The sequence below is a fragment of the Vigna umbellata genome, chromosome 5 (assembly GCF_029865625.1).
Source record: "Vigna umbellata cultivar VRB3 chromosome 5, Vumbellata_1.0, whole genome shotgun sequence".
Lineage (NCBI taxonomy): Eukaryota > Viridiplantae > Streptophyta > Magnoliopsida > Fabales > Fabaceae > Vigna > Vigna umbellata.
In genome coordinates this window covers 67097874-67124941 of record NC_142169.1, presented here as the reverse complement: position 1 = coordinate 67124941, position 27068 = coordinate 67097874, and the positions used below count along the sequence as shown (strand labels likewise).

At 32.8% G+C, this 27068-nt stretch overlaps 2 protein-coding genes and 1 pseudogene across 4 annotated transcripts; 1 reads left to right on the top strand and 2 right to left on the bottom strand.

The window, feature by feature from the left end:
• The first annotated feature begins 3587 nt into the window (after positions 1-3587).
• Positions 3588-12405, top strand: LOC124825917 (putative LRR receptor-like serine/threonine-protein kinase RFK1). Of its 3 annotated transcripts, none has more exons than XM_047298658.2 (24): positions 3588-3880; positions 4184-4358; positions 4502-4573; positions 4727-4795; positions 4886-4957; positions 5078-5149; positions 5262-5333; positions 5428-5499; positions 5586-5657; positions 5760-5831; positions 5942-6013; positions 6816-6884; positions 7124-7189; positions 7859-7921; positions 8016-8063; positions 8460-8503; positions 8974-9362; positions 9433-9631; positions 10111-10263; positions 10462-10580; positions 10681-10891; positions 11067-11304; positions 11394-11544; positions 11660-12405. In XM_047298658.2, the coding sequence occupies exons 1-24, from the start codon at positions 3787-3789 to the stop codon at positions 12032-12034; spliced, it is 3039 nt and encodes a 1012-aa protein (XP_047154614.1). In that variant the 5' UTR covers positions 3588-3786; the 3' UTR covers positions 12035-12405. The 3 variants fall into 3 exon arrangements, with proteins under 3 accessions (XP_047154614.1, XP_047154613.1, XP_087972764.1); XM_047298657.2 differs by having other exon boundaries at positions 8013-8063; XM_088116638.1 differs by having other exon boundaries at positions 3591-4005; positions 8013-8063.
• Positions 12406-12841: 436 nt separating this feature from the next.
• Positions 12842-15325, bottom strand: LOC124825873 (dynamin-related protein 4C pseudogene; annotated as a pseudogene).
• A 3293-nt stretch (positions 15326-18618) lies between these two features.
• On the bottom strand, positions 18619-20783 carry LOC124825974 (dynamin-related protein 4C-like). Its single transcript, XM_088115450.1, has one exon. It carries the CDS (start codon positions 20558-20560, stop codon positions 19481-19483), a length of 1080 nt encoding a protein of 359 aa, XP_087971576.1. The 5' UTR covers positions 20561-20783; the 3' UTR covers positions 18619-19480.
• Between the last annotated feature and the right edge of the window lie 6285 nt (positions 20784-27068).

Sequence of the window (27068 nt, the reverse complement as noted above, 5' to 3'; positions counted from 1 at the left end):
GTGTATGGATATTATGGGAAATGCTAGATTGATTGAAAATGAATTGTATGATTGTTTGAGACCTAGCTCACCCTTGCATTTGTATGTGTTGCATGTGTTTGCTTTCCCCCTTGCGATGATCATCCAATCCTTTGGATGTGAGCAGTAGGTGATGATGTACCTTTGGAGCAAGCTTTGGAAGTTGAGGAAGACCCAGCCCCTAGTGCTTAGGATTTCTACTAGCTCTTAATTTAAATTGCTGTTTATTTTGAAAGACTTCTAGCCTTCATTTTATCATGATATGTATTTTGGAAACATTCTTTAGGTCCCATTGAATCTTTATTCAATAATGTATTTTGGAGAATTATGAACTTGTACTTAAGTTTTAAAACTTCCCAGCCAGACTTGGATAACTGTACTCCTTAATCCTATCTATTGTGTATTCTTAACTGCTTTCTATTATTATAATCGATGCATTCTACATATATACATTGCTATATATTTTGGGATGTCACATTTTATTTTTTAATTTTTAATTTATATTTATTTTATTTACTTATCAATGTTAACTATGTTAATAAGTGTTTCAATTTTTTTGCCATTTAATATTTTTATGGTATTAATTATTTTTTTAAAACAATATCTTTTAAAACTAATAATAATGATTTTATCATAAAAGACTATTAACAATAAAACATATTTATATTAAGTTATTATATAGATATTTTTATTATCAATATTCTTCTTATTTTATATGTAAAATTTAAATTGATATTACCTAATAAATCATTACACTAATTAAGTCTGTATTAATTTTGTAGAAAAATTATATTTAATGGTTCGTTTTAAAAGTTTTATATATATATATATATATATATATATATATATATATATATATATATATATATATATATAATAAAAGAACACAACTTATGATATTATATACTTTTTCTTATATTTTCGTTAATTAATGTTAATAGTTTTATTAATTTATGAAATTTAATATAACATCCATTTAATAAAATAATTTACTAAATAAAATATTACAGGTTTGATAGAACCTAGCATATAAAAAAAAACACGTAGTTTACTATTACAATTATTCAAAATAATAACTATATTAACAAAAACATATGTATTCTTCTTTATACATGTCATATTGGTTTAGACACCTTACCTTTTTTTCTATCATCTCTTTTCTGAAATTAAAACATTTCCAATCATTTTGGAATCTAAATTTGTTGTCGTTGAACTCAAGTAGCAAAGTTTGTAGGCATTCAAATTAAGGTTGCTGAAATTATTCAGTTGATCTAATCAACTTTCAAAGGAACAATTGGGTTTGCAATTCAACCCAACTAATGTTAATTTGATTAGACAATTTGATAACCATTGAATTGTAATGAAAATCCAAACCAATTAGTGTTTGAATCACTAAATTAGAGTTAGAAATTGGTGAACCTACTAGCTTTAACTTATCAAGTTTTTCATCTTGTCAAGATATTGTTCCAACTTCATGTCTCCTTTTCGTGTGGTGTGAAATTCATATTTAAAATAAATGATTCTGAATTTGGTGCGAAACCAACAAGGCTTTGAGCTTCATTCCAAAACTGTTTAGATCTTTCACAATGAAGTAAGTTGCAATATTAATTGACATAGAATTCATCTATCATCTTAAAATGACTTGATTTTAGTAATATTTGCAACAACAAATTGGTTAAGACATACTATTCTTCCTAGCATATAATGGATAATTGTCTATGTATAGAGGTTATAGATGGAAAGACATTGTTTTAGTTGCCGTGGATGACATAATTGTTGTGGTTGTGGATTAAAAGCCTTGATACCAATATAAAAAAAGTATTGAATTGTTTTATTTGCATTGGTCATATGGTGTTTAAATACTAAAGTGACATAAAAAAAGTTAAATACAAAAAATAACCTATAATTATGTTAATAAAGACAAATATTATGCTAAATTGCTGAAAAATGATTATAATAATATTATAATATATTTGATTATATTATAATATTTATAGTAATATTATGTTAATAAAAAATAACCTATATTTTTTACTTCTAAAAAATATTTGTTGATGTAATTATCATGTATTAACAAAATATTAACTGATTAATTTAATTATATTATGATATATTTTAATATTATATATTAACAAAATATATGATTAATCTAGTAAAATATTATATTATTATTATTATTATAATTTAACATATAAATAAGAAATTATTATATTTATGGATATTATTAATTTTTATATATAGAATAAAAAATCTTATAAATAAACATAATATTTTAAATACATACTTTTATCTCATGTTCATGGGACCAAGAAATTCGTTTAAATTTTGTAATCATTCTAAATTCTGTGCTATGAGTACCATTGTAAATATTTTCATTGATGTTCAATATATTAAGACTCAGGAATTAAATTTAAAATGTGAACAATTCTGAACCACACGATAACTCCGCTCTTTTGCACATTGAATTGAATACCATATCCGAAAACAACTGCATTTTAGAGTTGAAAAATATAGTATCTTGTCACCATCTATTAATATGAACTTTCGGAGGAAAGATCCTGCCCCTTTTTCTTTTAAATGGAGTTGAGGGAATGAATTTGAGGAGATTTAAAGAAGATTTGAAGATAATTTTTCTTTTTCGTTTTTTTGAGCTTGGAGATAAATGAGAGTGAATTTGAAAATAAAATTTATGAGAATTAGTTTAGAATTGTATTGACGTGACAAATTAAAAAAAATTATTTTTAAATTCACTCTTATTTATTTCCAAATTCGTTAAAAAAAACGATAAAAAAAATATATCTTCAAATCTCCTCAAAAGAAAAAGGCTAATATTTACTTTTTCAACCCCTGAAAACCATGAATATTTGACATTGCTTCATAATTAACGAGATTCGTTGAATATGAAACTTGGTGTTCAAACTCGTTTTTTTCCACTTCCTTGCAAGTGTTCTTGGTGACATTAACAATTATACCTTAAACTTATTCATTTCATTTTTTTTTTTCTTAAATTAACACTGTTGCGGTGACATAAGTAGTTAGGGACCACAACACCTCAAACAAAAGTTATATTTATTCAAATATGTTAAAATAAAGAAGTATTTTTATTAAACAGTATATGTCAATAATACATAGTAATAAATTTTAATATATTAAAATACCATGTTATAACTTTTATCACCTACTACAATTATCTATTGATTTTCGTTCACAAACTCTAAACGCCTCGTATTCTGGTACGGGACATGGATTTCGTTTACCGACTTTAATGTCTATTTTCATATTCATATTTGAGTGTACTAGCTGGGTCCGAAATTATCATACTTTTTCAATTTTTAAAATTTACTAAAGAAATATTTTTTTACAGTACATTATTAATTTTTTTAGTGACTTCTTGGGTGAATTAATATATTAATTGTTAAATCATCACAATTACTTTATTCTTAGTATTTATTGAAAGTGTGAATATTTAATAAAATTGTATTAAAACATATATGTCTATGGTTTTTCTTAAACCATTCTAAAGTTTAGCAAAACAATTCAAATCAAGGCATCATCTGAAAAGTACAAACACGCAATTAATATAGTGACAGTGTCTTTGACTCCGACTGTTCCATCTTCAGATCCATTATCTCCATTCTCCAACTCAGTTAGGTTCCTTCAACTCAATTATTGCACGTAAGTTAGCTGCAGTGTGAGAAAAAATGAGCCTCGAATAGTAGAGGTTTAGCTTAGCCAATCTGGTCGTTCTTTTTCACCCCTTAGAGCAACATGGGAGTTGCCAGTTTCTTTGTCTTCCTTTTTATTGCTCTAAGTTGCTTCCAATTGCTGACAGTTTCTGCATCAAAATTACCTCAAGAAGAAGGTATCTTTAGTTTCATTTTTGCAGATGTGGAAACACTACGGATTGGAGCTGCTGAAGTTCTAGTTCAGCGTATTTCAGTAACCTGTTGTCGTAGTTGCTCATGATTTAAGATGAATAATTTATGGGTGAAGTTTTGATTAATAATTTATATCTATCCACTTTAATTTTCTTAATTATATGAACATTGAAGCAGGATTTCCCTTTGGTTGGGAAGTTGTCCAGTTGATATTAGATTAACGTGCTAATTACTGCTGTTTAAAACTACAATGCTTATGGTGGTTACATGTTTATGTTGCCATTTAGTTGATGCCCTTAAAGAAATTGCGAGTGCTATGGGATCGGCATATTGGAAATTTGATGCTGATTCCTGCATTATTGAAATGGTTGGACTAACGCAAGAACCACCAGCTGAATCAGAGAGGAGCATTGTTTGTGATTGCAGTTTTGAAGACAATACTGTCTGTCATGTTGTGAAGATGTATGACTACAAAACTAGTTTATTTTCCTTGGGTTACGTGTTTTCGCAGTTTTACCTCTTGAATTTCCACATTCAGTTATCTAAATCCAGAAGTAGTCTCAAATTTCTGTTTTAGCCCTGATGAACAATGTTTGTATGTTTAGGACTCTCAAGCGGCTTAGTCTACCTGGCACACTCCCACCTCAACTTGCCAAACTACCTTTTCTACAAGATGTGTATGACCAATTTAAATAAGTTAATCGTTGTTTCTTGTTAAAAAAATTGTAATGGGTTCTTACAACTTGATTTGGTTTATTCCCGTTATGAACATTTTATAGTTCAGTGACTCCTTTATCTTAATATTTCCAAAAAAATTCCTCCATGGACAGAGATTTTGCTTACAATTGTTTCACCGGTTCAATTCCAGAGGAATGGGCTTCAATGAAATTAGCTTCGATGTGAGTCTGAGTATTTTCCAACTACTGCAAACTTTTCGCTCTATCATTCTTATTTTATATTACTGACATATTACACACAACTGTCTGCAGTTCTCTTCTTGTGAATCGCTTATCTGGGGAAATTCCAAAGCATCTAGGAAATTTTACAACTCTTACATATATGTATGTTCCAAGCTCTAATTTAATTCATTCATATTTATCCTAGATATTATCAGGTTTATTGAAATCCTCCAGAATGAGGTATAACTTACTAACCTCTTCATTTTTCTTGTTTCCTATTAGAATGCTTGAAGCAAACCAATTTTCTGGTGCTGTTCCACCTGAGCTTGGGAAACTAATCAACTTGCAGACCTTGTAAGGCATCCCAATTCCTTTTTTTGTTTTCACTTTTTAGTATGATTATTTGATTTTACTTTTTTTACTTTCTCTCTCTAACGGTTTTTTTTCTGCAATTTCAACAAGGAAGGGTTCTGTCATCCAATCAATTGACTGGGAACTTACCACTTACACTTGCTGGGCTACAAAATTTGACAGACTTGTGAGCTTTGATTTTGTTCCTTTTCCTTAATTATAACCCAACTACGTAACACATACACTGCAGCTCATGCATACAATTCATTATCACATTGCAGTAGAATAAATGATAACTATTTTACTGGAACAGTACCTAGTTTCATACAGAGCTGGCAACATCTCCAGAGACTGTGAGATTCTACTTCCTTTCTTTGTTAAATGTTAAATCTTGTATTGTTTCTAACTTCATACTCTTACCAATGTAAAACCTGTGAAGAGAAATGCATGCAAGTGGACTAGAGGGACCCTTCCCATCAAATATCTCTCTCTTGAAGAACTTAGTTATGCTGTGAGTATATCTTTCTTTTAGTACCTCGAATCATTGTACATTTTACGCTTCATTCTGTCTATCATATCTGTATTGTAGCTCATGGTAGCCATGCTTATACAGAAGAATCAGTGACATAGAAAGTCCTGCGCAGGTCTTTCCTCATCTGGAAAACATGGCAAACTTGACTATATTGTACGTCTACTAGTGATAATATTTTGTCACGTTTTGTTTCTTAAATGGGAATATATATTCTTTCAACCAGTAGTTTGAAGTTTAAGGCAACTGAATTTTTGTGTTTTAAGGATTCTAAGGAGCTGTAACTTATCTGGTGTTATACCTTCATACATCTGGACAATGAAGAATTTGGTGACTTTGTAAGTAAGCGTGTGAAGATTGTATACCTATAACATGTTTATTCCGTTTTTCTTTGGGACCAATGGCAGATTTTGAAATTTTTCTAAGCGTAGGCAATAATAATTTATAATATTTCCACGAAAATAAAATACTTTAGGTTTAATGTTTCAACAAGGTATTATGTTTGAGTTTTACCATAGTTATAATGTGGGGTAAAGTTTCTTTTTTCATATGTTAGCAAATAAAATATAAATTCTTGTGGCAGCAATTGCTCCCACAATCCATAATGCGCATCCACCCCTGTCTAGCATCCTAATCCAAGGTTTGAGTTAGAAAGATATATAATAAACAATATGTACATCTACATTAAAAGGTAAAAGACAAAAGAAAAGATTTTCTGTTGACTGAATTCTAAACAATACATATTTAAATCCAGTTTGAATATAGTAAGGCAATAAGGCAATACAATGCAAATATCAATATGAGAATGAGCTGAGTATTTTTTGTTACAGCTTTAGAATCCGAAGTTGAGTAACTGTGCCAGGAAATATTAGTATAAGTCTCTGTGATTAATCATATGTTAAAGGTTCAGAGTTATTTATTTTCTAAATACATAAACTACAAATCTATTTGTCAGGAGACACAGGAAAAAAGTTATAAATCTCCGGTGTATTAAGATTTATGAATCGGCACTATACTTGTTATTGACTTGTTTTAACTTGTAATACAAGCTTCTTATATTATTGTATGATTACATGTTTCCTGTAAAAGAGTATTGCCTCATTAAAATTTAAATTCTATATTTTCAAAAATTTATGATAGGGATGTCAGTTTTAACATGCTCGTTGGGGGAATTTCATCAATTATAAGTGCAAGGCGTCTAAGATTTATGTAAGCATCTTACTCTAATGTATAATTTTGACTTAAAACCTAAGGGAGAAGAACTTATGCAGATAACAGATCTCTGCATTTGAAAGCAAATTTTCTACTAAAGTGAGATATTTCTAATCCAATTTTCATGATTCCAGAATCATGAAATGTACGCAGTTTTTAATAATGAAACTGAATATTTGTTTTTATGTCCAAGTATTGACACAATGAATTAAACAGTTTGGCATTGCTTCTGTTAGTTACCTAACAGGTAATATGCTTAGTGGCAATATACCGAATTCAGTCCTGAAGGATGGAAGTAGCATGTAAGTTTCTTGTGGTTCAAAATTCTTTATCTATATTAATTTTCTGCAATTAAGGTTTTACTCTCGTAGATTTGGAATGTTTAGTATAACTCAATAGATTTCTTAGTCATTGAGTATGTGGTTCACTGCATAATAGATTTGGCATAAAAAAATCACGATGAAATTATTTCCTGAGTAAAAGCAATTGCAGAATGTAGACAATACCCAGTTGGTTCATCTTTATTCTAGATGTATTTCATACCTTATATTTAGATATGATTTACTAAATCTACTTAATATGAGCTTGTAGAAAGGAAAACACTCCCATACAGAGAGGAACTTAAACTCAGTCATCTAATCTCAAAAGTTATTTAAAAGAACTTAGTCTGTGTAATTTTGGTTGAACACAAAGGGCAATACGACTTATATTCCTTTCTACGCTTAGAACATCTCTAATATAGAGATCTTATGAAGGATCTTACTTTTATATACTAGTTTTTTGGAAAAGATTGAAAGAAGGTGGGAACCATGATGGCATTTTAATGTGTTCAATACTAGAAGATATTTTATCAGTAATTGGTCTTGAATGGTTTAAATTTCACTTTTTTAGTGGGAGTACATAATTATAAACAGATTTGGACTTCAATTTATGGTTTATTGACAAAAGCTCTCTTATTGTGTTGGACACAGTGATCTATCATACAACAACTTTACTTGGCAAGACTACGAGCAACCTGCTTGTCAGGATGGCATGTCAGTGAAAACATTTTCAATAGTATTTCCTTTATATTTTTCAAGTTTATATTTTTCTAAACTGAAATTTGTTTCTTGCTGTTTCACTTAGCAGGAACTTGAATCTGAATTTGTTCAGAACCTCGCTTCTGAAGAATAAGTTGTAAGACCGCTTCTCTAGTTTTGATTAGCCAAGAAGCCTAATTGAAAAATTTATTTTCAAGAATTTAATTGGCATGTAGACCAAACAAGTGCTGTGCTAGTCCTGACTATTGTTTTAACATCATTATTTTCCTCTACTTTAATTAATGAGAAAATGATATAGTAATAAATTATTATAAATTTTCTTAGCAAATGCAAACAATACAGGATTCACACTGTCTTTCTAATACATAATTTAGTACTTAATGTATTTTATAATGTCCCACAAAACTTTTGAGGGAGGAGAATGTATGGAAAAAGGTTTGTCAAAGATATTCAAACTTTTTTATAAGTACAGTACATACTAATTAATTTGTATTTGAAAACTATTGAGGAATTTCTATTTTGCAATTGACAGGGAGGAGTATGTTCCTTGCTACAAGAATTTCAGTTGTTCACGGTGTAAGTTATATTAAATTACATGATTTAAAAATATTAAACATCCTCTGTATTAGGAAATCTTATTGTACTTGACTAGATTATTCTCTATTATTTAGAATATCACACCCCTTTAAACTGGTAAGCCAGAAAAGGCAAGACCTTATAAAAATTACCTCGAATTAGAAGGATGAAGCCCAAAGATCTTCCAAATTAGATGTGCACCTCATACTAGCGGAATATATATAGTTGGATCAAAATGTACACGAGTGGAAATGTTGCTTAGTCAAATGATGAAAATTGTAAGGTGATTTGTGTGTAAATATGTGTATATGTAGCAACATTGAAATGAAAGTAAATGCATAGTACAAAATAACTCTTTGCTTTGTATGACAGTTATGTTGAATTGCATATGAAATTTTGTACTGTAAATTTTCTTATTCACTGTCAAAAAAATCCTCTCACACTATTTTAATTTCTCAAGCATTTTTCAGTTTCAAGTTGTTTACATGTTAACTGTGGTGGGAAGGATGTAAGGGTAAAAGATGATAGAGGAGAAAAGCTTTATGCCGGAGACGGAGATGTTCAGGGTGGCACTGCAACGTATTTCTACAGTGATGATGATCACTGGGGATTTAGTAGCACTGGGGACTTCATGGATGATTTTGAGTCCCAGAACGTACGCTACATTGTATCTCTTCCATCTTCAAATCTGCCAGAATTATATAAAACGGCGCGTGTATCTCCAATTACACTTACTTATTTCCACAACTGCATGCAAAATGGGAACTATACTGTAAACCTTCACTTTGCAGAGATACAGTTTACAAATGATAGAACATATAAAAGTCTTGGGAAGCGCATATTTGATATCTATGTTCAGGTAACCGATTTAACTAATGAATTTTATTTTAATTTCCAGATTATGAATTAATGCATTGACTTTGTCTCAGGGAAGAATCACTCGCAAAAATTTTAATATAGAGAATGAAACGAATGTTACTGAAAAACCACTGGTACTGCCCATACCCAATATCAGCATCACAAATAATATCTTGGAGATTAGATTCTACTGGGCTGGAAAAGGAACGACTAGAATTCCTGATGTTGGAGTTTATGGCCCCCTTGTATCAGCTATATCTGTGGTTTCAGGTGAATACTACCCCATGGCAACATGGGTGTAAATTTATTGTATTTGAATTCGAAGAAGGGTGTCAGTGTCACCATCACAGTTTACGGTGTCTAAGTCTAACATCACTTTTCTAGAATACACTACTCTGTTACTATTGAAAAAAGAATGCCCTTAGAGAACAAGAGCATCATGAAATAGTAGTTCTGCTTTCATTTTTAAATTTGGTACGCTCTTTTTTGTTTCTTAAATAGCATTCTTCATATGGCTTTCTTTATCTTCTTAGTAAAGACAAAATGCAATGTCCGTTTCTTGTCACTTCTTAGGTAAGCATTCCTTATACTCTCAATATCATTTCTACGTATATTAGTTGAAGGCTACACATTTTAGTATTGACAGCAATCTTATGAGTGGAATGACATTGTGTTTTTCGAAGTGATGTTATGAATATGATGGGTAGTGCTGAGTAAAATATCAGTGTGATACCTTATTCTTTGAACAGATTCTAGAACTTGCTCAAATGGACAAAAGAAAGTTGCTGTTTCGATAATCATTGCCATTGTAGCCGGTGCTGTATGCTTAGTGCTCTTTATATTTGGACTCATTTGGTGGAAGTGGAAAGGCTTTTTCAGAGGGAAACCGCGAAAGAAAGAAGGTGAAGTATTATACATTGAAAGATGAATTCTACGAAATATCCATAGGGGAGTGAGAATAAAAGTTTGCACAAACTAATTATTTTGCTTTCAATCACTATTTTAATTATGCAGAACTGATAAGTTTGAGGCTTTTGTTTACAGTAGGATATATAGATAACTACTGACTAATAAAAATTTCGCATGACTTACATGGCCAGATGCAAAAGATGGAGATATTCAAGCAGGTAATTTTAGCTTGGAGCATATCAGAGCTGCCACCAATGACTTCTCTTCTGCTAATAAGATAGGAGAAGGCGGTTTTGGTCCCGTATACAAGGTTTTTAGACAACTTCCAAATAATTTTACTTTATTTGAATGGAATTTTCTGTTTATGCCTGGTACACTAGGTTTCTGGTAACCGGGATGCGACAATGCAGGGTCAATTGGTAGATGGTACTTTTATAGCGGTCAAGCAATTGTCATCAAAATCACGGCAGGGAAATCGGGAATTCATAAATGAAATAGGGTTGATATCTTGTGTGCAACACCCCAACCTCGTAAAGCTTCATGGATACTGTGCTGAAGGGGAACAACTTTTGCTGGTATATGAGTACATGGAAAATAACAGCCTGGCCCGAGCTTTATTTGGTTAGTCATTACTTGTCCATCAATTTCTTGATCATATATGTGGTCATGTAAGAAGCTCTGTATGAATAAAAAATCTGATATTTACGTATATTTCTCTATGCCTAAATTATTTCGCCTACGATCCCTCTAAAGGGGATTTCAGCAATATGTTTGTAAGGCCCCATGATCTCTGTAGGTAGTGAGAACCAACAGCTTAAATTGGATTGGCCCACAAGGTTTAGGATTTGCATTGGCATAGCGAAAGGTCTAGCATTTCTCCATGATGAGTCAAGATTCAAGATAGTGCACAGAGATATCAAGGCTTCTAATGTGTTACTCGATGGGGATTTGAATCCAAAAATATCTGACTTTGGCTTGGCTAGGCTTGATGAAACAGAGAAAACCCATATCAGCACCCGAGTTGCTGGGACTATGTAGGTTGCCTTAGCACTAATCATACATAAATCTCTGAATATTATTTCCCAGTACCTAAATTTGCTTTTCCATTTTTTTTTTGTCGTAGAGGATATATGGCACCAGAATATGCATTATGGGGCCATCTTAGTTACAAGGCCGATGTTTACAGTTTTGGAGTTGTAGCATTAGAAATTATTAGTGGGAAAAGCAATAACAATTATCTACCAGACGATGGAAGTGCTTGTCTTCTTGATTGGGTATGCTCAAAGCACCTAGCTGTATTTTTTTCAATTATAAACCCATCATTCTTCTTGCCATTACTTGTTTAAAGTTACTTAATCCTTTTAAGATAACAATAATTGGTATTTTCAGGCATGTCAGTTAAATCAAGCTAAGAAATTAGTGGGGATTGTTGACGAAAGGTTGGGGCCAGACCTTAATGAAACGGAATTAGAAAAGGTGGTCAGAATTGCTCTCCTGTGCACAAATGCTTCTGTATCTCTTAGGCCTACGATGTCTGAGGTGGTGAATATGTTTGAAGGAGAATTAGATATTCCTGATGCAATTCCAGAACCAAGTACCTACAGTGAGGATTTAAGGTTCAAATCCTTAAGGGACCTCCATCAACATCGATCAAAGCAGAGTTTGAGTGGTAATTCATCGTCTCATACATTCAGCTCAGCATCTGGTGGTAATACTCACACTAGCAGTAATATTGAGGATCATTGTTCAACTGACAATAGTTAGCTACCCCTGTCAACAACTTGGATACGCACTTACCAATTAGCAGTGGTTGCTCCAGCTGTTTAGGCCTTGAAATTTTTTATCATCAACAGCCAGATTAAGCAAGAATGCTCCTCGCACATGCATATAACCTTCCATTTCCACTCACTGGAGTAGTTCTCTGCTTTCTGCAGAGGTCTCTCCAGAAGACTACGAGAATATTTTTTCTGTCACCTTTATTTTGTTTTTATTTGTATTTAGTAGTGTACAGATAGGTTACTTCTAAGAGTTAAAAACTTGTTATGATGTTTAATCTTTATTTTTTCTTTAGCCATTTTGACTTATGTAAATACTTTTGGTTTCTCCCGTGGTATATAGTTTTCTGCTTGGAGTCTCTCCCTAGTTTTACGCACAAAAATATGGTAAAAGCTTAATTCATACGCAATGTAAACTGTAATAAATTATGTGTTTGTAACGGATAAAAATGCGCTTTTGGTATGAACCTTCTGATTATGGGTGGCCACATTCCAAATTTTATCTTGTGTTGAATTTTGAAAAAGAAAACAAAAAGGGAAGAACAGTTTATTAACCCAACTAAATAGAGAGAAATTTGGATTTTGTTGCAACTAACCTAATTCTATTAACTTATGTTCTTCCATTTGTTATATTTTTTTTTATCAGATAGGTTAATATTAATCTTTTTATTAAATTCTCAATCATGTATAAAATGAATATTGAAGTCATATATAAAAAAAGTACAACTTAAAGTTTATATAAAACAACTGATATTGTGGGGGACGGATATTCTTGGAAGACAAACAGAAAGAACAAAACAATGCAACATTCAAATCAGTCATTTTGCAGGAAAGCACTTTAGGGTATTCAAGAAACAAGGATAAAACGTCAACCCATCATTGTGAACCTAACTCAGTGCCTTGATCATAAGACAACAAGAAAAAGAATAACTAACGTGGGAGCCAAATCACACACTACGAGTTATACAACTACAACACACACCAAGCTAAACCTAGAGAACACAGCAACCTAAAAACCATATATCTAATTATACTAACACTTAACGGACACTTTGCTCTAAAACCTTAGATGCAACATTAACATGGTCACGAACATCAAAAAAGACATTCTTAATTTTAATTACCATAGGTAGAAATTTTGTCAATTATGCTAGCCACCACTTCCTTACTTTCCTTAAGAGTCTTAATGCTCCTATTGAGATCGTCCCGCTTCACAGCAACTGAAGGAGTTTCCTCAAACAATCTCTCTATTCCACCTCCACTAGGAGACACCATATCATTCAAAACCTCATACCCTAGATCCTTCCTTAAAAGGTTGAAAATGCTGAATTGCAAATGCAGTGCAGTGTTGTCTATAAGCCTCTGAAGCACAATCTTCCAGTATGCTGTTAGTCTCACTTTCAACTCAAAAGCTTGCGGAAGTAAAGTTGTGTACAGGGTCAGATGACTAACCGGAACACTCCCAAAACCATTAATATCTATCTGAGAAAAACACTTACGAACTGAACCATTAATAACTATCTGAGAAGAACACTTAGGAAATGTCTGGGAAGAACTTGCTTGAACTCTTTCCACCAAATAATTCTGGCTGGCAATCAGTTTATTATACTCAATTGTGTATTCAGGATTGCAAGAGTAATCGGTTAGCTTCTCCATTTCTACAACCTCCTGCATATATTTCATAGAATTTTCCCTCATCTTAGCAATGAGCTTCTGCCAAGCAAGTCTTAAAGATGTCTGAAGTTGGTGATAATGTTCTGAGTGATGTTTCAGGATAGTTACCCCCACATCTTCAAGATAGTCCCACACCTTGTCAATGAACTTAATTGGTATGCTTGAAATGGATTCCACTTTACTGTGTAAACGTGTAAGAAAAACAGTGCGTGGCATGAAGTTTGGAAGTCCAATCCGCTTGGTTTCTTCTAGCACCTTAATTTCTTCCATCAAAAACTTCTCATCAGCACTATCAGAACCCTGGCGGAGATCATTAGAGTACTGATCCAGCATTTCAATCAGGCGAGCAGTGCAATGCATTTGTTTGTCATCAGGGTACTTGTCAAATTCTCCCTTCAGAAGAATCTTGCATAGGGACTCTCTTGTCAACCCAATGACATCCATGAATGCAGACATAACATCAACCGAGGAGGTGAGTTTTCTGGGAAATTTTTCCAGCTTGGAAAGCTGAGAATCAAGTTTGTCATTGATCTTCTTAACAATCTCAGGCAATATTTTGGAAATACTAGCCGCTTGAAGCTGAACCAACTTCTCTGCCAAAACCGGAATACCAACAATGGACTTGTCAATGTTGGACAAAAGCTTGTGTGTCTTGAATAGTTTGGCTTCTTCTTCACGAGCTTCTTCGTAGGACTCATCTCCAATGCGATTTCTTACACACACATAGCCAAGACCGATGTTCACATCATCAGCATTTACCTTCTCAGGCAGTCCCTCCGGGGATTTATCAACTTTTGTGACAACAGCAAGAGTCCTCGCTCCCGTTTTGTCAACAGTCTGCGACATCCTAATGGACTCATAGGTAGAGAAATCAGCAGTGGCAGATAAAACATTGAGAATAATGCTCTCCTCAGGCTTTATATACTCCATAATAATATTGACAACCTGGTCATATATATCCAAAGGTTGACCTTGAACAGCCACTCGCGTAATGCCGGGAAGATCGATCATGGTGAGATCAGGAGCACCATTCTTCTTCACGATAAGAGTTAATGGGGTGTTCGAAATTCCTTTCCCATAGCCGGCAAGTTCATCTGTCGCAGCACAAATGGCTTCAGAGACGTGAGCCTCATCCGTGGGCACATGTTTGTCATTATACTCCAGCTCCAACTCTGGTTTGGGATGTGAGTGGTTTTGGAGCCTCATGACCAAGGGTACCCTTGTGCAGATACCTTGTCCACGGGGCAAGTTGATTCCAGCCAGAGATTCTAAGACACTGGACTTTCCAGAAGATTGGTCACCAACTACCACTATGGCTGGAAGCTGTATCCCTTCTTTGGTGATGTTTAGCCGCCTCAGGTTCTCAAGAGCGTCAAGGATCGGACGTATGCGCTGATTGTAAGAAGACACCATAGGTGCAACATTTTTAACGTCGTATAGCTCAGTTTTTGGTGTTGAATGATCGAAAACAGAGGCGAGGGTTCCTTCTGCCATTTCCAAGTGAGGGTAAGGTAACGAATTGGAACGAGACTGAGTGGAGCAAGAGTCAGGAGGAATGTGGTGTTGGTAAGAGTGGAGATCCTTGTAGTTAATTGTATCAACAACATATTAGGGAATGTGGTAACGATTGAATCGAGGCGCAGTAAGCGAGAGATGCGCAAAACTTGGAAGTTATTGATCAAAGATAAGGGAAACATTTACCCGTTAGTAACTGCAATGTGTGTTCTATATATAATAATTTGTAACTGTATTAAGGGTATGTCTGGTATTCTTGAAAGTTCTTCCCTTCCCCTGTTTCCTCTCCTTAACTTCCATTATAATGTTTAAACCTCTGTAACTCTGCCGTGTGTTATTAATAAATACTTAAAATTTTCTCTATTGAGCAATCCATCCTGCATCTCACTTTTTCTGTGTTATAAAGTTTTGCTGCTTTCAGAATGATAATAACAAAGTTTATTACTTTGGGAAATAGGTTAATTAATATGTTGTTTTAAAATGATTTTTTTATATATTAAACTTTTTAAATGGTTTCTTATTTTAATTTAATATTTATTTATCTTTTAATTTATATTTTAAAAAATTACATCATGTTTTGAAAATCCAAAAATGAAATATATTGTTTGATAAGTATTGTGTAATTTATAACAAAACCAATTATCTACGATGGTTCATGAATATTTAACCATTTTTTTAAAATTTAATAATGATGCATTTTTATTATTTTTTAATAATGATATTAATTAAATTCTTTACCATATGCCTTGAAATTTTTTATCATCGACACGCCAGAGTAAGCAAGAGTGCTCTTCGCACATGCATATAACCTTCCATTTTCACGAGATATCATTAATATCTTCTTCAGCTTTTAGTTTTCATGTTATATCAGTTTTTCTGTTGCTTCTGTTTTTTAGTTTTGTTCAGCTTTTCTAATGGCTTGAACATACCTATATATTCAATGCCTCTCTTATGTAATTGTTTTAATAAAGGATTTCCTTTACCTCATTTCTCTTCTTCAATACACTCACATGGTATCAGGTTAATCTTTGTTCCGTTGTTCTTCTCCTTCTCTCATCTCTCCATGACCACTCCTCAATTGGATCATCTCACCAGGAGAAAGTCCTGCTCTCAATCTTGTTTCACAAACCCTTGATATCAGCAATGGAAACGAGATGTGTTTGTTGCTTTTGAAACCAAGAACAAAGAAAAGTTTCTTCTTGGTACCCTCTCCTGCCCATCGCGCACTGATCTTCTGCATGAAGCCTAGAAGCATTGCAACAAGATGGTGATCGAATGGCTTACTCGCTCCATGATCAGCAATATCAAACAATCAATTATGTGGATGGATTCAGACATTTGGAGTGATCTTCTCCAAAGATTTTCTCATGGTGATAAGTTCCGCATTCAGGAAGGCAGGCATTCACAATTGCAAACAAGGTGAATCAACTATTTCACAATATTACACCCATATATTCAGATTCTTTGGAAACAAATTTCTCTTTTATCGCACTGATCTTGCTTGTCCTTGTGTTTAGCACACATAATGATATTACCAGAATAATGATATAATGATATTACCAGAAGATGGAAATAGAAGTGAGGAACAAAGTTTAGATTGAAAACAATGTATTACCGTTAGATATGTGTTCTTATTTTCAAACGATTGTTAATTTAAATTTATTTTTAAATAAATTAAAATATTACTTTAAAATGTTAATTTTTAAATTAATATTAATTGTTGCAATGTTATTATAAAATTGATTAATTAATAAATTTATTGTTATTATTTTAAAATGTTCTATAAATTTACAATTGAAAAAAAAAGGAAACTTGATTAATTATCTATAGTAACATTTATTTAAAAATGTTACAATATTATTATTTGTATTAATTGTGGTAATATTTTTAAACAAGTATTGTTAGATATGACAAAATTATTAAGTTGGATGTCAGCCTAATTAAAAAAAGTGGATTAAGATAGTGTTTTTAACTTGAGAGTCTGAACGAACCTAATCCGTTAAGTCTGATGTCTAATAAGATTGTCCAACAATTTGTTTTCATTAAAAAAAAATTAAACTCACACTACAACACTTTATATTAACACAATATGACAGTTTGACCAAGATTTGATATGGCTAGACTAATATCTGATACAGCTCGACTAAGATCTAAAACGGTTCAGATGATGACCATTTTAGCCATTTTCAGTTCAAAATCAACCTATAGCAATCCGACATCAGCCATTTTGATGTAAAAAAGAAAATCAACTCATTTTCATGTAATATTACACTTTTAATGATAAAAAAAAAACAAACGACAACATGTCAAATTGAACAATAAAATTCAACTCATTTCCAATTAACATACCAATCTAATCCAACCCATTTTTATAAACCAATATCAAATCAGACTTCAACATTCTATATTATTTACCCATTTTTAACAAATCAATATAGGTATACATAACATTTTTAATAAATGTAACAAAAATAAATGTTATTAAAACTAATTAATCCTATAGTGACATTACATAATCTCACTATTTAATTACATACAAATTTAGTCCGCACAAAATTTCCTATATATAAAATTTATAAATAATTACTTATAGATGAAATTTATAAATTACCATTTTATAAATTACCTATCGACAATATCTATAAATAATAACATAACTTTTTTGTAAATTTGTATCTAATTCTCATTTTTACAATTTTATAATTTTGAAACCTTTTATTTTGTAATTTTTTAATAATTTTATAATTTTACAGTTTAAACTTCTACAATTTTAAGTTGAGTCAAGTTGGAGTTTGCAATTAATTCCAAACTCAGTAGATTAACTTATGTTTTTTCCTTCCTTTAGAACTTACCTACATCAAATAGGTCCATGGACATTGAATCATCTCACTGTTATAGATCATTACAGTGGTTTACTCTGGATGCAATGCTTTCAATCACGCGCCATTTTGTTTTGTTATGTGCATATTTGTTATGTAAATCCCAACAATATAGAACATGATCGTATACATTTTTTTAAAGTTTACTATAATCACAGTTGTTTACCCCTTAGATTCAAGCTTTATTTTATTTTATTTTTCTTTTGTAATTAAAATGGCATACATTTCTCTCTCTCTCCTGTTAGCATCTAATGCTAATAACGCTAATAAAGTTGATATTATCAATTGCATGAAACAAGACACCTATAATTCCTGTTGGGCCACATCAACTCCGTGAAGCGAGAAATTTGTTGACACAAATTTTTGGAAGGTTGGTTCTGGGGTTAAAAAAGAAGCCAGAAATGATTCTAAATGTACCAAGACAACTTATGATTCATTCCTCCAACATTTGACGGTGAATACTCTTGGAAAACAAACAAAAAACATGCAACATTTGGTAGTTCAAGTCAGTCATTTTGCCGGACAGCACTTTAGGAAGAACAAGGATAAAACGTCAACACATTCATTGGGATCCTAATCACACATTCATTGTAATCATAAACGACACCACACACAAAACTAAAAAACTAGAGAATACACCAACACAAAACCTATACATCTACCACTTTAGGGACACTTGATCTAAAACCTTAGATGCAACATTAACATGGTCACAAACATCAAAAAAGACATTCCTAATTCTGATTACCATAGGTAGAAATTTTGTCAATTATGCTAGCCACCACTTCCTTACTATCCTTGAGAATCTTAATGCTCCTATTGAGATTGTCACGCTTCACAGCAACTGAAGGAGTTTCCTCAAACAATCTCTCTATTCCACCTCCACTAGGAGACACCATATCCTTCAAAACCTCATATCCTAGATCCTTGTTCAGAAGGTTGAAAATGCTGAATTGCAAATGCAGTGCAGTGTTGTCTATAAGCCTCTGAAGCACAATCTTCCAGTATGCTGTTAGTCTCACTTTCAAGTCAAAAGCTTGCGGAAGTAAAGTTGTGTACAGGGTCAGATGACTAACCGCAACAGTCCCAAAACCATTAATAGATATCATCAGGGAAGGACGTGCTTTAACATTTTCCACCAAATAATTCTGGCTGGCAATCAGTTTATTATACTCAATTGTGTATTCAGGATTGCAAGAGTAATCGGTCAGCTTCTCCATTTCTACAACCTCCTGCATATATTTCATAGAATTTTCCCTCATCTTAGCAATGAGCTTCTGCCAAGCAAGTCTTAAAGATGTCTGAAGTTGGTGATAATGTTCTGAGTGATGTTTCAGGATAGTTACCCCCACCTCCTCAAGATAGTCCTACACCTTGTCAATGAACTTAATTGGTATGCTTGAAATGGATTCCACTTTACTGTGTAAACGTGTAAGAAAAACAGTGCGTGGCATGAAGTTTGGAAGTCCAATCCGCTTGGTTTCTTCTAGCACCTTAATTTCTTCCATCAAAAACTTCTCTTCAGCACTACTTTCAGAACCCTGGCGGAGATCATTAGAGTACAGATCCAGCATTTCAACAAGGCGAGCAGTGCAATGCATTTGTTTGTCATCAGGGTACTTGTCAAATTCTCCCTTCAGAAGAATCTTGCATAGGGACTCCCTTGTCAACCCAATGACATCCATGAATGCAGACATAACATCAACCGAGGAGGTGAGTTTTCTGGGAAATTTTTCCAGCTTGGAAAGCTGAGAATCAAGTTTGTCATTGATCTTCTTAACAATCTCAGGCAATATTTTGGAAATACTAGCCGCTTGAAGCTGAACCAACTTCTCTGCCAAAACCGGAATACCAACAATGGACTTGTCAATGTTGGACAAAAGCTTGTGTGTCTTGAATAGTTTGGCTTCTTTTTCACGAGCTTCTTCGTAGGACTCATCTCCAATGCGATTTCTTACACACACATAGCCAAGACCGATGTTCACATCATCAGCATTTACTTTCTCACACAGTCCATCCGGGAACATATCAACTTTTGTGACAACAGCAAGAGTCCTCGCTCCCGTTTTGTCAACAGTCTGTGACATCCTAATGGACTCACAAGTTGAGAAATCAACAGCGGCAGATAAAACATTGAGAATAATGCTCTCCTCAGGCTTTATATACTCCATAATAGTATTCACAACCTGGTCATATATATCCAAAGGTTGACCTTGAACAGGCACTCGCGTAATGCCGGGAAGATCGATCATCGTGAGATCAGGAACGCCATTCTTCTTCACGATAAGAGTTAATGGGGTGTTCGAAATTCCTTTCCCAGAGCCGGCAAGTTCATCTGTCGCAGCAAAAATGGCTTCAGAGACGTGAGCCTCATCCGTGGGCACATGTTTGTCATTATACTCCAGCACCAACTCTGGTTTGGGAAGTGAGTGGTTTTGGAGCCTCATGACCAAGGGTACCCTTGTGCAGATACCTTGTCCACGGGGTATTAGAAAGTGGGTTTTAAGCCTAACTCAACCCCACAAAACCGGCTTGTAGGGTGAGGTTTGCACCTCACTTATATATTATAATTTGGCCTTATCTCTAGTCGATGTGGGACTTCCAACACACCCCCTTCACGTCGAGGTATAGACATCTCGTGCGTGATAGTAGAAATTGGGTGGTCCGATAACGGCCCTGATAGCGGGTGGAATTAGAAGAATAGAATGTCCACTTAGAACTCGCTAGGATAGGCACTAACCATGGCTCTGATACCATATTAGAAAGTGGGTTTTAAGCCTAACTCAACCCCACAAAACCGGCTTGTAAGGTGAGGTTTGCACATGGCTCTAGGTTTGCACCTCACTTATATATTATAATTTGGCCTTATCTCTAGTCGATGTGGGACTTCCAACACACCCCCTTCACGTCGAGGTATAGACATCTCGTGCGTGATAGTAGAAATTGGGTGGTCCGATAACGGCCCGATAGCGGGTGGAATAGAAGAATAGAATGTCCACTTAGAACTCGCTAGGATAGGCACTAACCATGGCTCTGATACCATATTGTAGAATGTGGGACTTCCAACACACCCCCTTCACGTCGAGGTATAGACATCTCGTGCGTGATAGTAGAAATTGGGTGGTCCGATAACGGCCCGATAGCGGGTGGAATAGAAGAATAGAATGTCCACTTAGAACTCGCTAGGATAGGCACTAACCATGGCTCTGATACCATATTAGAAAGTGGGTTTTAAGCCTAACTCAACCCCACAAAACCGGCTTGTAGGGTGAGGTTTGCACCTCACTTATATATTATAATTTGGCCTTATCTCTAGTCGATGTGGGACTTCCAACACACCCCCTTCACGTCGAGGTATAGACATCTCGTGCGTGATAGTAGAAATTGGGTGGTCCGATAACGGCCCGATAGCGGGTGGAATAGAAGAATAGAATGTCCACTTAGAACTCGCTAGGATAGGCACTAACCATGGCTCTGATACCATATTAGAAAGTGGGTTTTAAGCCTAACTCAACCCCACAAAACCGGCTTGTAAGGTGAGGTTTGCACCTCACTTATATATTATAAATTGGCCTTATCTCTAGTCGATGTGGGACTTCCAACACACCCCTTCACGCCGAGGTATAGACATCTCGTGCGTGATAGTAGAAATTGGGTTGCACCTCACTTATATATTATAATTTGGCCTTATCTCTAGTCGATGTGGGACTTCCAACACGGGGCAAGCTGATTCCAGCCAGAGATTCTAAGACACTGGACTTTCCAGAAGATTGGTCACCAACTACCACTATGGCTGGAAGCTGTATCCCTTCTTTGGTGATGTTTAGGCGCCTAAGGTTCTCAAGAGCGTCAAGGATCGGACGTATGCACTGATTGTAAGAAGACACCATAGGTGCAACATTTTTAACCTCGTATGGCTCAGTTTTTGGTGTGGTATGATACAAAACAGAGGCAAGGGTTCCCATTTCCATGTGAGGGTAAGGTAACGAAATGGAAAAAGACTGAACCTGAGGGGAGCAAGAGTGAGGAGGAAAGGAATGCTGTGTTGGTAAGAGTGGAGCTCGTTGTTCTGCAAAAATACTGCTTAATATTACTACGAACTTAAAGACAAAATTATATCTACAACACATTACGGAATAATAACTAAGCCTATTACTTTCTGAAATAGCTTTTTTTAATTTGATGTTTCAAAATAATTTCTTTATGTATTAAACTTTTTAAGTGGTTTTTTATTTTAATTTAATATTTATTTCTCTTTTAATTTATACTTTTAAAAAAATACATCATTTTATGAAATTACAAATATAAAATATACTGTTTGATGAGTATTGTGTAATTTATAAGGAAACAAAATTATCTAACTTAAGATAGTTGATAAATATCTAACCATTTAAATTTTTATCTAAACAATTTTATTATTTTTTAATATTTTATTTTATTATATTAGTTAAAATCCTTTACCAAGTTTTTCCTAGTTTTTATTTTTATCATTATTGATTTAATTCAAACAGTGTTTCTTATTTACTATATTTATTTATTTATTCTTATCCGTGACTGTGACTTGAACTTAATCCCAACAAATGTGGAGGATGTTTTTCAAGGAGAATATCTTTCTCTGTGAAATTACTGCCAGATTTTGTAAAGAGTGTTTTTGTTGATTTGAATTTGAGGTGACTGAACGGTGGCACAACAGGCATGCCTACTATTCTGACCAGAGTTTCAGTCTTTCCTCACATCACACGCTATCATCCCCTGCCACTGCCCAGTGTCCACTATACATTATAAATTACTTTTACCTTTCAGCAACATGACAAAATAAAAGTCACTCACTATTACTTTTTTGTGACACTTGCTATTTTCTTTCGATTTTTAAAATATATACTCATTAAGTATCTAATTTTTTACTAATATTATATAATATATTTAGTATTTAACAAGACTCTTTACATAAAGTAAAAAATATAATTAGATAATCGAATTCTCAGTATATATATATATATATATATATATATATATAAATAAAAAATAAAATCATTTAAATAAAGAGAAATAAAAATAAAATAAAAGTTTACTTTTAAAAGAGTAGATGTTTATCTTAATTTCACTGTTATTATTGTTTTGACTTAACTTATTAAGATAATTTCATTGTGATGGATTACTGTATATGAATTATTGCATGTGAAAATTTGATTTCTCGTAGGATTTTTCTTCTTCTTCCACACACTATTTGCTTATGTTATTTAGGATATTCTGACCTAAACTTATGTCTGTTTTGATCAAGCATATAATACTCAAGACAGAAGCATTATTGAGAAAATTCAAAAAATAAAGTAATAAAATATTAAAAAATACAAAAAATAAAATGTTTTAAACGTTAAACTTTTTTGCAATATTGAAAAGATTTCCCAAATTAATACATAATTAATTATGTTTTAAATAATAACAAATCGATTATGTTACACACAATTTTTTTTTTAAACATTTATATTACATAACCAAAAAATATAAATATATATATATATATTTATTAATTATTAATATTTTATCAATATATGTTTTAATATTATGATAAAATAAATAATTAATGATAAAATAAAATAAAATAGTTTAAAGATGTTACATGCGAAAAGGAGATATTGTAAATTATACTATAGTAACACATAATGTTTCATTTCATCATAATAAATTATGCCGTTAGTTTTCTATAATAAAATAAATAATTAATATGATATTATTAATATAAAAATATAAATAGAAAGTAAAATAATTTTAATCATATTTATTGTAAATTTTTCATTCAAATTTATTTACTTTTTCTGAATATAAATAACCTTATTTTCATTTCTTTTTCATTTCTAACTTAATCTAGTTCAAACAAAATGTAAAATGCCTTTAAGCAAACAAAACTATGAAGTATGCGCATTATTCCCTTATATTTAATTGGTTAATTATTTGAAGATAAAACTGAATCCGATTTGAAACTGTACCACCTACTTCTTAGCTAAGGAGACCACAACAATTTGCAGTACGGATTCCAAAGATAAAATTAAAAATAATGTAATGCTTCTTAACTAAGGAGTCAACAATCATTGGCCAAGTAAAGCTCAAAATCCACTCTTCTCAACTTCTTTTTGTCTAAACTTTCTGTTTAAATCTGAAAAGCTGGAAGCACATTTATATGTTTAACAATTATGATAAATTAAACTTTTTTTAATATATTTTGTAATAAAACCTCTAAATTAAATATCTTGAATTTATTTTTCCGTAGATCTAAAGTTTACTTTTAGTCTTTACTTTTAGGCTGTGTTCGTTTGGAGTGATTTAGGAGAGATGATTTGAATGGATTTGAGGGTAATTTTTTTGTTGTTTTTTTGAGTGGATTTGTGGGTAATTGAGAGTGGATTTGGAAGTAAAGTTTGTGACAATTAGTGTAGGATTTTATTGATGTGATAGATTTTAAAAATTAGTTTAATTGATAGAAATTAAGGATTACCAAAATGCCCCTAGTTATAAAAGTAATATAAAATGTTATTTATAAATGTTATATTTAATTGTAAAAATGTTTATAAAGAAAAAAAAATAATGAATAATTTATAAAATTAATGTTTAAAAATTAAAAAAACTAAATAATCAATTTTTTTTAATAAATTAGAAAACTAAATAATCAATTTATTAAAAATAAATTAGAAAATATAATAATCAATTTATTAAAAATAAATTAGAAAATATAATAATCAATTTATTAAAAATAAATTAGAAAATATAATAATTAATTTATTTTTAATAAATTAAAAAATATAATATACCTAATTTTATTAATATTAAAATAATTATAAAAAAAAACTTTAAAAAAAATATAAATAGAAAATCGCGTAACCGGTTACGAAAACGTGTAACCGGTTACGCAAACGCGTAACCGATTACGCGAACGCTTACGCGAACGGACCAACTTTGATCTTCTTCTCCATCTAACACATCTCCTTGCTCTCCCTCCTCCCATTCTTCATGTTCCTCACATTGTTCATGTCTTTTTTTTTGTAACCGGAACGGTGCCATCAACCTCAACCACGATACCGCAACCTCATCAACCGGAACGTTTTAATTGATAGGTCACATACCGCAACTTCATCAACCTCAAACCACGATACTCCCAAATCAACGTACACGCGCACACCGTCCATGCAACCGGAGAAGACTGTGCAACCTAGCTCACGTTTTCAAAGAAGCTGTAACCGGTTATAGACCCTGTAACCGAATACGCTCAACGCCAACTTCTGCATCAAAATGTAACCGGTTACGCTCGCTGTAACCGAATACGCACAACCTCCAACTCTGTAATCTGCGTCTGCTTCTCCTGCCCAAACAACGAACCATTGGTGTGCATGCTTGGTCTTCTTTCCCAATACACTGCCGTGAACAACCACAGCTCTTCAACCACTGCTTCCACCTTTGCGACCTGCATCCCGTCACTCATCATCATCAACAACCATCTTCCTCATCCTCGTCAACAACATTCAAACTCTTCCGTTCAACACTGTCTCTCTCTTGAAGTAGACCACAATGCTTCTACCTGCAACAACCACATGAAAACGGAAACAAACATTACCTCTCCTCCACACAGCTGCTTTGACTTCAATACTTCACCACACACACTCGGCCAAAGCTGGAAATCTGCAGAACTCTTCAAACTTGGTTGTTTATCTACCAACAACCAACTTATTAATGGCGATGGCATGCATGGTTAATGTGTTCAAATTCAAACAACTTTCCCTCGATTCTCTCCTTTGCAGTCAAAGGCAGTGAATGATAGTGTCCACCAGGGAATCAAACAGGGAATCTCTGCTGCAAAAAGCAATTTTTGAATTGAAAATATGCTTTCCCAGGACACTGCAAACTGGCCTTCACATGTACACAGTGCACTTTACTGTTCAAACCAAAGTAAATGACTTCTTTTCACGTTGACTATTCAAACCAAAGTAAATGGCTTCTTCTTTTTACGTGAAAGCACAATACATGGATTTATTTTTATTACAATTTCATATATCTGTAATCGGTTATTCAAAATGATAACCGAATATGGTTTATAACAGGTATTTTGAAATTCCGTAAGGGCATATCAGTATTTTGAACGCATTTCATGGCAAATCCGCGCATCTAAGGCGAGATGGGTTGAACAGTGAAATCTCGCAAATCCCCGCTTTTACGTCCGAGCAAATTCACGCAAATCCATCCAAAAGAACAACCATCACTTTATAAATCAGTCCTCGCTAATTCACTTAAACAGTGAAATCAGTGCAAACGAACACAGGCTTAGTCTTTATAAACTGAACAATTTTATATTAAATGGTTAATGCGCTGGATTCAAGATTAAATTATTTGAAAACTGGTTCTTGAAAGAAATTATTTTCGGACTGTACATACCCGACCTATGTACACGTCCGGTTCAAGAAAAAAACCTTAATTTCTTAATTAAAATTGGACAGTTTTTTTAAAAAACAAACATTCAACGTATATAATAGTTGTGCATCATTTTGTGAGATAGTTATTCATTGTTATTATCACAATAATCATATTTTCAACAATAAGCAGGTATATTCTTTTAAGTTTATAAAAAGTTTTTGTTAAAGTTTTTGTTTTGGGTTGGGTTGAGATCTCTTACTCAAAACACTCAAAATTGTTTGAAAATTCTCTGTCATCAAAGTTGCATTGTTTAGTCTTTTCTTCGTGTTGAAGCTGTATAGGAGAGTATCTGTCAAAGGTACTCTAATGCTACTTTGCATCGTAATTTTGTAATAAAGATCAGTAATTAAAGTTAATTATCTGACGTCTCCTTTTGGACATATATTTATAAATACTATGTTAAACTTACCATTAGGTCTGACTCATTTATTATCAATAAATAACATTATTTATATTTATTGTCAATTAATGATTATTATTTTTATTAACTGTCTA